General features: G+C 43.1%; 1 protein-coding gene across 4 annotated transcripts in view; it reads right to left on the reverse strand.

Moving 5' to 3' along the window:
• LOC139327903 (gamma-aminobutyric acid receptor subunit beta-3-like) overlaps positions 1 to 15,950 on the reverse strand; it is a 58,379-nt gene that overhangs the window by 22,111 nt on the left and 20,318 nt on the right. For 2 of the 4 annotated variants that reach the window (XM_070957923.1, XM_070957922.1), the window contains exons 2-5: positions 15,220 to 15,267; positions 13,669 to 13,760; positions 13,463 to 13,530; positions 1,157 to 1,377 (exon numbers count right to left, since the gene is read on the reverse strand). In XM_070957923.1, coding sequence (XP_070814024.1) covers positions 1,157 to 1,377; positions 13,463 to 13,530; positions 13,669 to 13,760; positions 15,220 to 15,267 — 429 coding nt within the window. Of the gene's footprint in view, positions 1 to 1,156; positions 1,378 to 13,462; positions 13,531 to 13,668; positions 13,761 to 13,861; positions 14,477 to 15,219; positions 15,268 to 15,950 lie in introns of those variants that run through there. The other 2 variants (XM_070957924.1, XM_070957925.1) reach the window with 2 other exon arrangements.

The following is a 15,950-nucleotide window of genomic DNA, read 5'->3' on the forward strand; positions in this document are numbered from 1 at the left end:
AATTCAAAGCATGCATCCATATTCATAGGTCACACTAACTCTTCTGAACCTCCCTGTCGAAAAGATCAATGGAAATTCAAAACAAGGGCTTTATGAAACAAATATCAAACAACAGCTGCGAGCTTAACATTGCATTAATGCACCTGTTCATATACTTCATTTCGTGGGTGATCTCTGACCGCACTCTCCCTCCGTTTAAAATCAAGTGCCGGGGTGCCCTTGAGCATGATGCATAATCCACTGGCTGCTGAGCGGCCAGCAGCAGAGAACTGCCAAGTTCTCAGCTTGGGCAACTGTGGTGCCGTAATAGAGCTTTAAACACAGAGAATTAACTTGACACTGGGAAACATCTGAGAACATTTTTGACCCTGAGATCCACTTTGTTGCCTGTTGTGGGGTTTGTTGCTCATTTGCATGTCCCAGAAATTGCACAGTACCTCTCTAACAACATGAGTAAAATCACTTGCTGCAGTATGCTGGGAAACACAACATATAGTTACATCTAGAGTGAATTTAGAAGACATCTATTGAGGCCCTCTTTATTTTTCTTATTGTAAACAAATATTTTCATTACTTCCTGACTTCCCTACTCCCTACTGTGCCCCAAGGCCATTGGCTCCTGCTGGAGAGACAAATCTTGAACTGGTCACAAGGGCACGGTAGTTTTTAGCAAATGCGACTCAAAGAAAAAAATGTGCATTTCTCGGGGACCATTTTCTGTTGCAGATGAATACATTTGGTGCTCTATTGAGTATTTCCAGCAGCTGAACAGCTTATGTGGAATTCAATATGAACTGCAGCGCTCAGGGTCATTGTAATGAAGCAACATGTCACCCAACAGTGTGGCTCCTTGAGAAGGTACAGAGGAACTGGATAGAATGCAAGATTTTGGCAACACAGAAAATACTTAGTGGTAGGATCCATTCATTGTTGGTTTTGGTCTGAGGATTTGCTGACAATTAGAATAATTCAGCATTCAGATTTGGTCGTTGTCGCTCGGTTAAAGAACACAGAATTCAGATTTTTGGGTTGCTAAAAAGCAGCAAGACAGCACCCAGGACAGCTAAACATGCAGCAAACAACACCTACTCAGAAGCACCAGTGAGCAAACATATTGACAAAAGACTGTTTGTTTGCAGTGCAAAGCAGAACCCACCTGAGGCCATAGAGAACGGTTCCATCTGGATGCAGACGGATCATGCGGTTTTTCACAGTGACCCCGTGGACGAAAGACTTCTTGTCGTTGAGGAAGTAGGTGTCGGGGACCCACAGCTGGTCAGCAACCCTGTTATCCAGGGTCAAGTTGAGGGGGATTCCTATGTAGGCTAGACGCTTGTCCCTCCAGTACTGTTGGAAATACATGGTCAGCGTGTAGTCCTGCGATACAAACAGAGGAAAAAACGACAATAAGAACAGGCAACATTTCTTCTTATTTTTTTATTCTAATTGCTTAAGTGCTACTAATTCAATGCAGCAGATCTCATGAGCAATCTGAAATATTTGCCTTGCCCTGCCCATGTTAGTGCTCTTAATATTTATATGACATGATACTACAAGCTGGAAGGAGTGTGGGCCAACTGGTTCACTCAGTGCAGCCAAATTCTCAGAAGTGCCTTTGCCCTTCCTTCTGGAATACAGTAACCCATACAGTAATGTGCCATTGTACAACAAGCGGGTGGGCGGACTGACTCATGTAGCTGCAGCTTTGGAGGAAAAGTTCATAGAAAATTTCACCTAATATATCAACAGTGGTGTGTTCCCAGAAGAGGCACAGTGATTCACAAAGCTTCAGAGTTGAATTGTCATGGCGCCCAAAGGCTTTTAAAACATATGTTGCTTTTCATTTAATTCAAATAGGCTGACTCTTGCAATTTACATTTTCTTTCAAAATAGAGCAAATTATTGTCAACCCTGTTCCAGGGCCTGTTTCTTTAATGCAGTTTTGTTGTAAACTCAGTTACTGTTTGGCAATTTTCTCTACATCAGGGAAATACATGCTTTAAACAACGCTTTATTACACTATCCTCTGAGGTCATATACTTAATTCGTTGGTCTAATAGGTATTTCCCCATTACCCAAACGCAATCAAAACCAAAACAGCTCAATCTCAAAGGCTCAACTGCAGCATAAAAAAGCTTTTCTTTTACCATGTCCTGTAAATGTAATATAGCTGGTCAAGCTGGTTGTTAAAAGTGGACTGTGTAACTTTTGAGAGAAGAAACAACAGTCGTCATCAAAAACATGGAAAGAATGAAAGAATAAAAGGTATCAGAGGCTAAAAGTCTGTCGTAATCACTTATTTTGTCAGAAATCTCAAACACAGACCTATTCTAAACTACATTTAATCAGATCTCAAAAATACGAGTCACAATGTAAGATTACCTATTGAACAACTACTTTTTTCCTCATTATTCAGACCAGTCTATGACCATTCTCAGAAATTCTGTCATATACGTCACCTGAAACTGTAGAACTGTATGCTCAAACGATCACAAATGGATTTGATGACTGTCTTCATCACTGGTTTTCTTCTAAATGACTTAAGTGTTTGCAAACATGAAAGTGTTCATGTAAGATTCTGACATTCTTTGTATCTGTCTGCAGAACAAACCCTCGCCATCTGGCGCCTAAGCCCAGTAAGTATTGGCAAGGAGTACTTAAAGTCCAGCCATGAGGATACGATTAGTCCTGTGAAATCAAACATTTTCTGGACGGTTGTGTAAGTTTTAAAAAAAACAGGATGGCGGACGAATAAATGTTTTTGTTTCGCCTTGATTAAAGTTGCATTTGACCAGAGCAGAAGCGGCGGTGGATAGAGGGCAGAGCCCCTCCCTCCTTTCCTTCCACATCACATAATCCACTTACCCAAGCTAACCGTCTCTCTTCTCTATTTCTGTTTTTATCTCAGTCTGTCTGCACCTCTCTCTCTCTCTCTCTCTCTCTCTCTCTCTCTCTCTCTCTCTCTCTCTCTCTCTCTCTCTCTCTCTCTCTCTCTCTCTCTCTCTCTCTCGGGGCAATGCCATGATCTCCCCTCTGCCCGCTGTGGTGTTGAAATGAAACCAGCCTGCACCAAGCTGGCACCGGCGAAAGCACACATGTCGGTTGGTGCTGCAGTTTTCAGGTTCGCACCAAACACAAGCAAAACTGAAGATTAAAAACCGGCCACTGCAATGAGCACGGCTTCCCAAAAAATGTCTTTGTGTTACATAACTGCTGTCGTTATTTGTCTTTCTACCCCGCCCCTCATGCACTCCTCTCAACAATGTTACTAATGCTCAGAAAACACTTGAGGTTTTGCATTTTCATGAGAAAACCAAAGAATAGAGTGAAATTCAATTCCAGGCACTTAACTGCATGCTAATTACTCATTCCTTGATGTAAACTGATATTTACATACATAAATACTCAGTGGATATGTTTTCCAGGTTTGGTTAGGACACAGAGATGTAAACGGGAAGGATCTTAGTCAGCACAGGATCCAGATTGGTCACACAGCATGAGAAGGAAAGAGCATTGGCACTGAGCCATAAATGTACAGTAGAGTGGTGGAACCATGGCCCCAAACGATGGAGCCATTCTGGTAGTGCCCAAGTGCCAATCATGGGGGAGGAAACATTAATAAAAATCCAGTTTCCAGCTTCTCAAATGTGAGGATTTGCTGCTTTTCTCTGTTTCAAACAAAATAGGCAATGTCAAGATGTCACCACGGGCTCTGGGAACTTGTCATGGCCAAAATGTTTAATCAATGGATAAAAAACGGAAAAAAAAAAATCAATAGATTCATCAATAGTGGAAATGATCGTTAGTTGCAGCCCTAGAGATATTTGTGGCAGACAAAGCAACAGGCGAATATCCTCCTGGTTATTTCACCCATTGATGAGTACACATAGATCAGAATAATCAGTAGACTATGTTATGATGTTCCATGTTACTGCCTGAGTTTACATTTTGGTAAGAACTACTTAAAAAACCTGTGGAAAAATCCTCAAATATTAAAGTATTATACCCACAGCAACCAGGCTGGATTGTTAACCAGGCAATTGCTTGCCCCCTCTAGGCGCTCTGAGTCTCCAGTTTCATGATCTCCACTGGTTTATGGTAAAAAGATGAATGCAGATTTATTTGGAAGTATGCACCTCCAGGAGCCTTAAAGGGCCACGCTACTGATTTTGCACATAGAGCAAAGTTTCATTTATTTGTTCTACTCAGCTTGTGAGGTGAGATGATGCTATTATTTGGTTATTTTGGATTCTGGCTGGAATGTTTTAACAGAAAGCCTGCACTGTGGGGTTTGACAGACATGGCCATTCAGCAGTCAGGGAGGCACTAATGAAAGTTACATGATGGATATTGCAGGATCCAATGTTTTTTGGAGCTCGGACCATCCTGGGTAGTAAAGTCAGGAAGGAAATGTTCTTCTTTTTTTACATCTGTCTTTTGTCTGGAGTACTTTTTTCATTGTTGATTCTTCTCCGCATGTGAAAAGAGCTGTTTCCACAGTCTGATAACATAATGCATCAGGGTCATCTCAACTTGACGCTAAACATATTTCACGTGAAGCTTGGGTATGGGGCTTGAAAGGGGCCAATTTGGAGGCAGGGGGCCTTGTGAAAGGGGCTGTTGAGTTGCTTCAAAATGTTCCTTTTTAAATCTGTCTCTCTTGAACTTTATGGTAGTGCAATATAACCTGTGTCAAACAGAACTTTTTAAGATTTCTGTGACTTTGCTTTTGACTTTGGCTTAAATAGGACACCATTGTGCATTCCTGAATAAATAAAATAATCACACACTAATTGTCATAATGTGCTGCTTGGTCTCTGGGGCTGTAGGCACAATTTAATTAAGCTACCAGTGCAGTTCCTTGTGTAAACTGCACTTAATAGGTCCTTGAAAGTGACACAGGAGGAAACAGGGTCAGGCTGCAGGGACCCCACGTTGGTTAATTCAGCCACAACATCCAAGGGACTACTTTCTCTCTCTGATTCCATAGAATGCACAGATCTGGTTGATGAATACATTACTGCTAAGCTTCATGAGTGATTAGCGAATGTATTAGAGTGATAAAAACACCTTCCTCCTACATAGGTTCATCTTTTTTTTCCTTCGACTAACTCGCCTACATCAGGAAGCTGCCATCTACCAGTGATGGCACGGAGCTCGCCATTCTTGTGTTCCTTTAATAGATAAGAGAATAAATCCTTGTCAGTCTGTAGGATTTAGTGACATAAAGGGCAATAAGTGTTATCAGTCATAGTCCCATTAAAGCGGTCAATGTGGATTGATCACAGCATGTGGTGAAAATTAAATTTGCTGGAAGAATGAGGACTGTAGACTTGGATTCCCCCTCTCCTCCATTACCACTGTAACTTTACCCTCCATCAAGCCCTACAAATGACTAATGTCTTTTACGCCGCCTTGGTTTGACCCTTATCACATCAATTCTCCCCCTCCTCCCTCTCGCCCGGCTCTCCCCGAGCGGTATCACGCTTGAGGTATGCATTTCCATCACCCGCTCGAGTATCAGCAGGTGGGCAGCCCAGCGCCTGGCTACAGCGCACACACTCCTCGTAAGACATAAATGATTTAAATTAACCATGTAGCCTGTGCAAACAGGCGGGCCAAGGGATCCTCATCAATCTTTCATGGAGACAATCAAATTGAATTTCAGATGAGGACGTGTGCAGCTTTGCATCACCTGCCCTGGAACTTTTTTTCTTTTTTCATTCCCTTTCAGGGAGGTGGGCTGAGATTTTCTATGAACTAGGACTATGGATTATGAATTATTGACAAGTCTCCCATTTCCCACAAGGCATGAATTCCCAATACACACAGCTTTACCACTGCTGTTTGGTTATTAGCATATGTTTTCAGCTGAGATAATGACAGTGACCAGTGGAAATGATTTCCAGCAAGCCTCAATTATTCAATTAACTCAACTGGATAATCACTTTCATTCAGGGTGTGTGAGAATTCAGATAAGCAGAGTTTTGGCTGTGAACTGACCCATATTCAATTTAATCTCTCTCTCTCTCTGCAGTGCTAGCATACTGACTGCTATGTCGTGATACCACCAGTATCTAGGAAATATCCTGCTAACATTGTTTGTCACAGGGCATATGTTCTCTGTCCCCGGCATATGCTGCAGCTCACTCATTGCCACACAGTGCAGCAAAATAGGCTGAATAGAAAATGTGTTAATACATTGAAAAAGAAAGAATCATTATCATCACATCTGACGCATATCAAGGCAGCTCCGCTCAGCAGCAACATGAAAAATAAATGGCCGCAGCTCTGCAAGTTTTCCCCGGCTAAACTTCCCATTTTGCAGGAGAGAAAAACCATGATATGATTTGTAATCACCGTGTACTCCATATGAACCCCTGTTCAAGTCAAGCAATTTGAGTCACTTCAATGTAATTTCGGAGCACTCCCTCGGGATGGCCCTGAGGCGGTATATCACCGCAGTGCGGGGGAATCCCTCAGCGAGTTCCTAGCCCCCTCCTTCTGCTGCTATAGAATGGTAAAAATAGCACCGTCCCTTATTGAGAACAAACACAGGGAGGTGATTGAATTGGGCTTTTCCCTCCAAATGACAGTGCTGGCCTTCAATATATAGGATAATTTCCTCACTGTCTAATATTTTATGATGTATTGCCTCATAACAAGCAAAGGGGGAGAGAGGGACATGGGGACAAACAGGGAACAAGCTATGGTAAATGTACAAATAGAACATTTTTTTCATGTGTACTGCAGTGTCACAGTGTTCCTATAACTGTACACAGTCTTCTTTTTATCATTATTGGAGTCATTTTTGGGTCTATTTGGGGTCCAGGCGAATGCTGACTGTGAGCGGCGGAAGCTTTTTTTTTTTTTTTTTCATTCAATGGTCCCAAAAATGTGTCATACACTTAAATACCGGATGCGGTGACAGAAGGCAAAGCTCGAGGAGCAAAGCAGGTTTCAGAGGTCTTTTTTTAGGAAGTACACAAAGATTAGGTATGATCTAATCCTAGCCTCAAAAGAAAAGGTACAATAATGTTCAAACAGCGACACAATGTAATGTCCACCCAAAACAAGAAATAGATAAACTCGTTTGAACGCATATTCGTTATCTTAAGTAGCATGTACAATTTCACTTCAGTCAGACAGCTGCCTCTGGCTTTGCATGCCGGTCGGTGCCAAGGTGAACACGCTCCACTGCACGTTATAGTGGAACATCACCAGCTGCATAACTTAATGTTCTCTAAAATCATTCGTTGTCTGATTGTTTCAGCTTCTGTAATATCGCTACCATCACCGCTAACTTCATGCTTTTGTCATCTGATGTCCGACAGCTTAACAACTCAGCAACTTCAAGCTTCAACAGTGTGAAACTCTTCATTTCACTCTTTCTGTGAGTGAAACTTACCCACAAACAGCTGGACAGAGGCGTTATGTTCAACTCTCAGGAGCCCGTAGTTCTTTCTGAACAGGTTAGGGTTAATCTGAAATTATTAGGCTGAAAGCAGCAAATTACAGGAAGTTTGTGCAGCAAAGAGACTCAAAGAGGATCGAATGAGACTTGGGATATGGATGCAAATGTGGTCTTGCATGAGGCTCAAGTTTAAGTATTGTCTAAACCAGTGTGGGAACCACTGGTTTAGACGATACTTAAACTTTTCACCCTTAAAACTAAGGGGCACGTTGTCACATGTTGCATGTTTCTCACAGGCATGTGATCTCCTGAATATTCCACATTTCCTGTCATCTCTGCACTAATGACTCTGCAATAAAAAAAATGTCTCTTTAATGATACATTAATCAAGAAAAATATGGAAGGCTAGATTTCTCCGCCTGAGCCTCGGGGGTAGTGTTTCTGCAGGGGTCTTTTCTCTCCTCTTTAAACCTCATATATCTGCCATAATCCATTACATTATGTAGAATTGACCATTGACTGTTGACCTTTTCAGTTACCCCAGTCATAAATCCAGTTCATAGTTTACCTGCCCCTCTTTATTTGCTACAACATAACGGCTGCTTGAGTGGCACCGAGAAAGGAAATGAGGCCGGTGCCTGTCAATTTTAGATTCCCCGGCCCAATAAGTGCCGTGTCTTAAAGGTGTATGCAACTCAGGCTATTATCATGAAGGGGGCTGTAGAGTTAGAACCAACAGAGCGGGCAATTCCCCCCTCAATTCATGCGTCCTTTCAGTGGGCTGGCGCTGCAAACCAGGAAGTGCCCGCTCTGCTTGTTCTAATTCTTAGTGATCATCACTTCATCGTACAGCGTGCTCTCTCCTGAGGCCAATTACATTCCATCAGGCAGGAAGCCGGATGCCGGATAAAAGACATGGGGGTATATTAAGCCACACTCAGTGCACAGTGCACACAGAAAAGATATGCTCTTTTTGCATAGCTGGAAGACCTATATAAGATAATTAGGGTGACAGAGTTCGTGCTTTGGCAACATCTGATCCCAAGATGTATTTTATGTGCATAGTATATGGTTACCTTGGTGATTGTGGCACACGCAGGGTCAGACAGGGTGTGTATGTAAAACTTAATCAACCTTAACACCTAATAAAGTCATCCTGATGTCGTTAAGCAGATATCTAGATGCATACATACATTAAAAATGAAAAAAATATATTTTAAAGAGGAGCCAGTTTATGGGCTTGTTGTGTTATTGTTGCACTTGTACGTATTCCGAGAAAAAATAATCCAAAAAACAAACCAGGCAGCAGGAACATTTGGAGAAAGAGAGATCTTTTCACCTCTCCATAATGACAGATTTTTTTTTCTTTCTGACACCCACACGCAGCCGTGGGTGTATGGATGACTAGCTTGTTCAGCCTGTTACTGCAACTACATTCACAGTGCAAACTCTGACCAGTTCCTTGTGTGAGGAGCTCTACCTTCATTGTGCCGCGATTGAGTTTCCCAAAATCATCATGACCTCCATGAGGCACAGATAATGGGCCAGGATAGAGGCCGTGATAGCTCTTACAGCAGAAAATCGCACCTGCTAGTCCATTTCTGCAAGAGAAGGTCACGATGATGAAAACACACCTACACATGGTGCCCTTATTTTGCATTTAAACACTCTTAATAAGAATATTTCAAAACATTTGAAATGCCGGCAAACACTATTCGGTAGTAAATTCAGATGACACTTGCATTAAAAAAAATGTCTGACACCAAAGACCTTTTAAAAACTCCCCTCTCTGAATAGAATGACAAAGCAGCACTAACAAGAGACGCATCTTTTTGTTTAGGTGATCCATTCCTAAGTGAGCAACTACTTTCCAAGTAAGCATTGCCTCAGCACACACATAATCTATTTTGCCTTGCTCTGATCTTGTCCTAGTCCGTGTTTCTCATCAGCGGAGGCCCCCGGCACGTCACAAACAAACCTCAGAGGTAATTAGTGTGCCTTTCTGAGACGCTTCAGCATCTGCTCATGCAGGAGCTCGCGCTCTGCAAAGGCGTCTGAGTGGCTGACACAGTCGACCTGCCCCGCCAGGTGCATTCTTGGACGAGCCAGATGCTGTATTCACTTGCTGTCTTGCGAGCTCACGTGGTATTCTGATCATCTACCACCTCTTCTTTCTGCCTCCTTCCCTTCCCTGGATTTCTCACGTCTTCGATCCCTCGCTTTCTCTGCTCTTTTCTGTTTCGCTCAGTTGCTCGATAAATCTTTAGGTCTTATAGATCTCTGCTCCCCCTCGTGTATCAAGTCTGTTGGTATGCTGATTGTCTCAGTGTTATGTTCAGTAAAGGGCTAATGCTGCTGCAAAAGTCAAACTCCCAAAAAAGCTGATAAATTGCTTCAAGTGATGTCACTCTGTCTGGAGGTGTGGAAAGATGTGATCTTAGCAGACTCTCTGTTGACCTGAATCTCTGACTGACCTGCAGTAGTCAGGTTGCAATGATAGAGAAGTGGTGCTGCGTTAGAGAAGGACTCTTTTTAATTGAATTATAATAGTCAGCAAAGCTGCCAGGAGAAGAAATGAGCAATTTCTAAATGAGCAAACACAACAAAATGATGAATATTCCAGTCACTATTCTTGAAATAGCACATAAAACACAGCATTATAATATAGACCAACTTAGTATGACACAAACTTTTTTAACTTCCTGTCCTGATGTAGACTTTTGGTTGTTTCATTATGGATGCATGGGAAGCTAAAATATATGTAAAGGTCCTTCTCTGTTGCCATTCTCGCAGTAAAAAGGAAAAAAAACCAACATAATTTCTTGTTTCCAAGCTATTCCAAGGATTAATGAGCCTTCTCTCTAATACAGCATGCATATTCACATGCATGCATGCACACATACGTTGCCTTGTAATGTCTGTGAGAACGCTCTATTGACTTGCTCATTTGCCACTCCTTCACCTCAACCTTAAACCAGACATTCGATGCCTAACCTTAGCCCTTTGCACTGATTTATCTGTACATTTGTTAACCTCTAATGTTCCTTGCATTAACATTATACCTCACTTCCACCTGTGGAAATCGCCCTTTTCTCAACATGGCTGTCAGGTGCTTCGGCTTTGTCTTTGCTTTCGACGCTGGAAGATTTTGGAACTCACAAACCCACGCTACAGCTGCAAGACAACGACCTTAGCTCACAAACTGCAAAACCCTCAGGCACTTTACATGTTTTTTTTCCTCTTTGCAAGGGAGAGAACGTCACATCAAGCTTAACATTTGGCAGCATTGTTTTGCAAATCTGTGCTCATGTAGAACACACTGAGAAGGATCCAGGCATCATTTCAGCACAGCGAGCAGTGTGTGTCTCAATAAACCCTCAACTTCTAAAACTAGTCTCCCAATTATGCCTGTGGATCATTCCATGAGACTGGAGCGGTGGGTTTAGCATCAGACGCTTTATTGAAACGAATGCAGGACGGCGCCGAACAACTTGAAGACAGTCTTTTTTCGACAGCATTTATCGGGGCTGTGCTGTTTAGTGTTGCTCAATGGATAAAGCACAGCACTGTCACAGTTAGAACAAAAGCGCTCATTATCCATTTCCTGCTGGATAAATCCCCCATGCTAAAACCGCAGACGGTCCCACCATCGGATGAAAAGCATGCACCAAATGTCACACGCTGGTGCAAAAATAACAAACAGCTTGACCGGTCTTGTTTTGTTTTCAACACCGGACAACAGCCAGCAATTGTCCATCGAACAAGCTCAGGCGCACATGTGCAGTCCCCCAGTGCACTGGCGGTGATGAGAAATGGACTTAATTAATTAGGAGTTTAAGTGTGATCTCAGCTGTCTGATTGCCTGGTTGGTCAGCTGCCTTTATGTGCTCTGTGGAGAATAGTCTAGTTGGCTTACAAGCTAATGTTAGCAACTGAACTGTTGGCAAACGAAGCTTGTAGCATGGATCACTTTGTCACCTTTGCCACTGTATGGAAGCATTCCATGCAAACAAAGGGCAGCCAGTGTCTCCTTGTGATACTTCATGGGTTTTATTTGAGTTACTTTACACAACAGATTTGACCCTCACAGTTACTGAGGTTTCTAATCCCATAATAATAACCTCACTGCGACTCAGGTTTTCTTTACAGTGTCCTGATCAATGTAGCAGAACCACAAAGAGCAGAAAGCAGAGCAGTTACAAAACGTCAGCAGCGACACAGACCTGTTTTAGATCAAATATGAGGAGAATGGAGTGCCTTGGTAACTCTTCGCAATCAAACTGTCCAATAATGGCAAAAATGCCAGAAAAAATCTTTAAAAAAAAAAAACTTTTAAGAGAAAAATCAAGGATCACAAAACATAAAATCAAAAGGATAAAGCAAGACTGATAAAAATAACTGTTAATGTAGCAACAAATACACAGTAAAAATGTCAGAAAATAGCAAAAATGCCAATTCCGTGAAGTTGATGTCTCTCAAATGCCTGTTTTTATCCAAAACACCAAAAATATCGATTCACTATGACAAAAAAAACAGCAAATCCTTGACGTAAGGTTTCATACTTTTGCTTAAAGAATACCATCATCAAAAAATGTCGAATGTACTTATTTTACAAGCATTTAACTGAAACTGCAACCTTTCACTCATCTTCACTCGGAAAAGGTGGACCTTCCTTCATGGAAAAAAACCCTTAAATATAATACAGGCAGCAATTACACCTCCTACAAAACAAATTAGTGGGATGTACATGTCATTTCTAGGAGACAGGATTGCTCTGGGGGTGTCTTGAAATGTCTACGGGCAGGGAACTTGTGTTTAAACCCAGAGTATGAGGCTGGGAAGTCAAAGACAGGAGTCAGCTGGTGAAAAAACTATTGTGTCACGAGTATTGATCAACACCCACCCACAGACACACCTCCCATCAGGTAAATAATGATCATTTACTGATATGGTGCAGTAAAAACCATGCCTTTTTCCCCTGAAGTGGGTCTGGCAAATAAGGAGCAGGTGTCGTATGTGTGAAATGATGCTCTGTACATAGTGATGTTGATGTTGAGTTGGTGGTGTACACATACAGAGATTGTTGGAAAAGCACATGGGCTCCCCAGCCATCGCCTCAGATAAAAGTCATAACAGTAATACCTACACAGGCAATGGCCCGTGAAACGTGCCGGAGCAGAGGTGTCGAGCTGGAATAGGCGATTGTGGCCTGTGGCTTTCAAAAGCCTGGATCCAAAGCAATTATGAACAATTTCCACTTCAGCCTTAAAGTCTGATTTCTCTGCGAAGGAACTGCTCCTTTTCTGATGCAATTTGGGTCATTGCCGGCTGATATTTTAAGATACAATAGCCTGAAGTTACTTTCCTGCGTGTGGGTACTCGTGTCAACACGGGGCAAACAGCATCCAGCTCGCAAATTAGCAAATCCAATCAGAGTTCCCTGATAGCTGGCTGCTCAGAGGGCCTCCTGGGAGGACGCTCCTGAAACACTGTTAACCGTGGCTCAAGAGGTTAACAAGCAGAGCAACATGAGAAATAAAGGTTTGTTCTGGCTGTCGACTGCAAAGGATTTAAATGGAGAGCGGAGAGTCCAACATTATCAGTGCATGTTTTCTTCACTCTCTGTATTGCATATGCATTGTGTGCGGTATTGATTGCAAAAAACACTGTAGCAGCTTTAATCTATCCTGGAAGTGAGTTGATGCTGCTGTCTGAGGATCAGAATTGTTGGAAACAGGGGCAGGAAGATGTATCATGTGTTTTTTACACCCATAAGCTGAGCGCACTGTGTATGTAAGGTAGCACCACCAGCAGAGTGTGCGAGATAAAGATGTTTTATCGTTTCCAGGAAACCCAGCCCATCCATCTCAGCCTCACATAATGGCCTGAAAGGCAAAAACTGGATTTACATCAGCACTTCCTACTACAACAGCAAGTGAGCGAAGAAATCATGATGTGTGAGTGCCAATGCACAGGGGCAGGACTGCGTGCGTTATGCGGTTGAGTAAACACCAAGAAACAGCATCTGTGTCATGCACATCCACTCACCATGTTGACTTCTGACACCATGTCTATGCTCGCCACGTCTATGCTCATGCCGACTGCAACAGGGGCCCCTGCAAAAGGTTAAACAGCAGAATATGGATATAGGCCCACACCTCTGCACCTGACCACAACACTGTGAATGGCGCCAAAAATAAAGCTGGCTGCCGACGGCGTGTGGGGAAAATGATGGAGGTAAACAGGGCACATACCTCCAAAGTCCGGCCTCAGTCGGATATCATATCCCTTCAGCAGTTTATCCACCGTCTCCTTCACGAAAGACATGTTGCCCGGTTCGTTGACGCTGAAATGACAGCAAAAACAAGAGGGGGAACATCACCTTGACTCCAGAATCAATCAGCTGGGGCAATAACCTTGACTTCACTAAATGACAAAAGCACTCACCTTTTCGCGCAACACACAATCGAACCGACAACCAGTGCGGAAAAGACGCGGAATTGACGGACCCTGTGCAAAGCAAACATCCCCCTTTTTTTTCCTATTATCTTTCTCGTTGTTTACAACCACAACAGCAGAGAAGAGCCCCCAATCAACAGTCGAAATGGTTCCGGACGCTCCACAAATCAGAGTAAATCCATTGATTGCCCGAAAGGAGAAAGTCGACAGAGGAGGAGGGGTGGGGGGGAGAAAAAGTCAGCGGCTTGCTGTGGATGAAGTCAGGTATGAAATATGGGCTGACATCGCCTCCACGGCATGAATACGCGCTTCGCGTTTCTTTGCCGTCTCTGGCTGTGCAAGAAGAAGAGGCTCCTCAGGAGCTGGAGCGCATATTGATGAGGTGGGTTTACGGGGATGCTGCTGCTGCTGGTGGCGGTGAAGGCACTCGGCTTGTTTAAATGAGAGACGAAGCCCAGCACTTACACACTGTAAAAAATACCCACCAGTAGCTGCACGAGCCTACAGTCCGTGAACTCACCGGTTATTTTCTGTCTCTTTTTTCACGTGTCTTCCCACAGGGAAAGAGTCTAGCTTTGCTCCTGTTAATGCAAATTAACTCCTAAAACTGTTCTTCACCAGCGTTATTTCTGATGGCAACGTCAAGGTTATTCAGTCAGACTTTAGAAAAAAAAAAATTCAGAGTCAAAGAGTCCAAGAGAACATTTCACAACCGTTTTTTCCAGGTGGGAAGACCTTCTCAACATAATAACTGTAAAACTATTACAGCGTCCCTTTAAATATATGTGTTTAATAGGTGAGATCTTACTTCAAGATTGCCTTATTTTTAATTCAATTAATCAATTCAATCATTATTTAAGCGACTGGACCTCCTCTGTTTTGTTTTATTCATTTATTTGGGTTATAAAGTTCCCGAAAGAGGCCAAAATGAAGTAGACTATCCACTCAGTAGTGGCTCAATATTACACCAAATTGCCTTGTTAAAATGGACATTTTTTACAGTGCTCCTCACACCATCTGCGCCAATCCCCCTTCCTCTGTGTTTCCTATAAAAATGGCGGGACCTGAGCATTATCGAGGAGGGACAGACTGCATTTATCAACCTATTAATCGATGCCTGTGATTGATTAGACCCTTAATCGCCTATAATGGCCTCTTTTCCTTATCTAAAATGTAGGGCTCCGCGATAAATTATTTAGGTTGGCAAACATTGAAGTCATCAGGAATTCCGTGGATAATTGGGACCGCGTCCGTGCGTGCGTGCGCGCGCGCGCGACACACACACAGCCGGAGAACATCATTGATAACTAGTGTGCATGTGTGTGTGTTATTGTGACATTTCCCACCTCGTGTCATAGATGGCGAACAACTTCTTGTTTCCGTCAACAGCATTCCTGAAAGAAAAGGGTGATGACATCATTAATGATCAAGTCGCTTTTAGCCAATGAAAACATTAAAGGGGGCTGATTGATGACGTCTATTCGCTTCACTTTTTATTTACATCTCAGAAGAAGTTTGTGAGCCTTGTTTGTTTGTTTGTCTGTTTGACTGATTGACCCTCCGCGGTTTGTTACGCGAGGTGATTGATCTGTGTGGGCTGTTTAGCTGCTGTTTCTACGCAGGTTTGTCGCCTGTGGTAAAGCAGGAATCTAAAACAGTGGGATGCCTGGAGGGGAAATATTGAAAGGCAGTCAATTTCCTCCAGGAGAGCCCCTACCCCCACCCCTACCCCGCACACACACACACACACACACACACACACACACACACACACACACACACACACACACACACACACACACACACACACACACACACACAGCGGTCATCGCTGTGCAGGAGCTGTCCGCACCAGGCGTGGTGCTGAAATCAGCCTCCCGAGGCGACAGACGGGCGCTTCGTGCCTGCCGTCCACACGCTGCACCTCCAGACGGATTCAAGAAAGCGGAGGGAGGTTAAATATCAGGCACTAATTGCCGTCGACGAAACGTGGAGCTCGGCTACCCTCTTATGGCAAACGTAAGGATGATAGCAACTTTGGTTGGAGACTTTATTGAGGAGGAATTGAAAAGGGAAG

The sequence above is a fragment of the Chaetodon trifascialis genome, chromosome 24 (assembly GCF_039877785.1).
Source record: "Chaetodon trifascialis isolate fChaTrf1 chromosome 24, fChaTrf1.hap1, whole genome shotgun sequence".
Lineage (NCBI taxonomy): Eukaryota > Metazoa > Chordata > Actinopteri > Chaetodontiformes > Chaetodontidae > Chaetodon > Chaetodon trifascialis.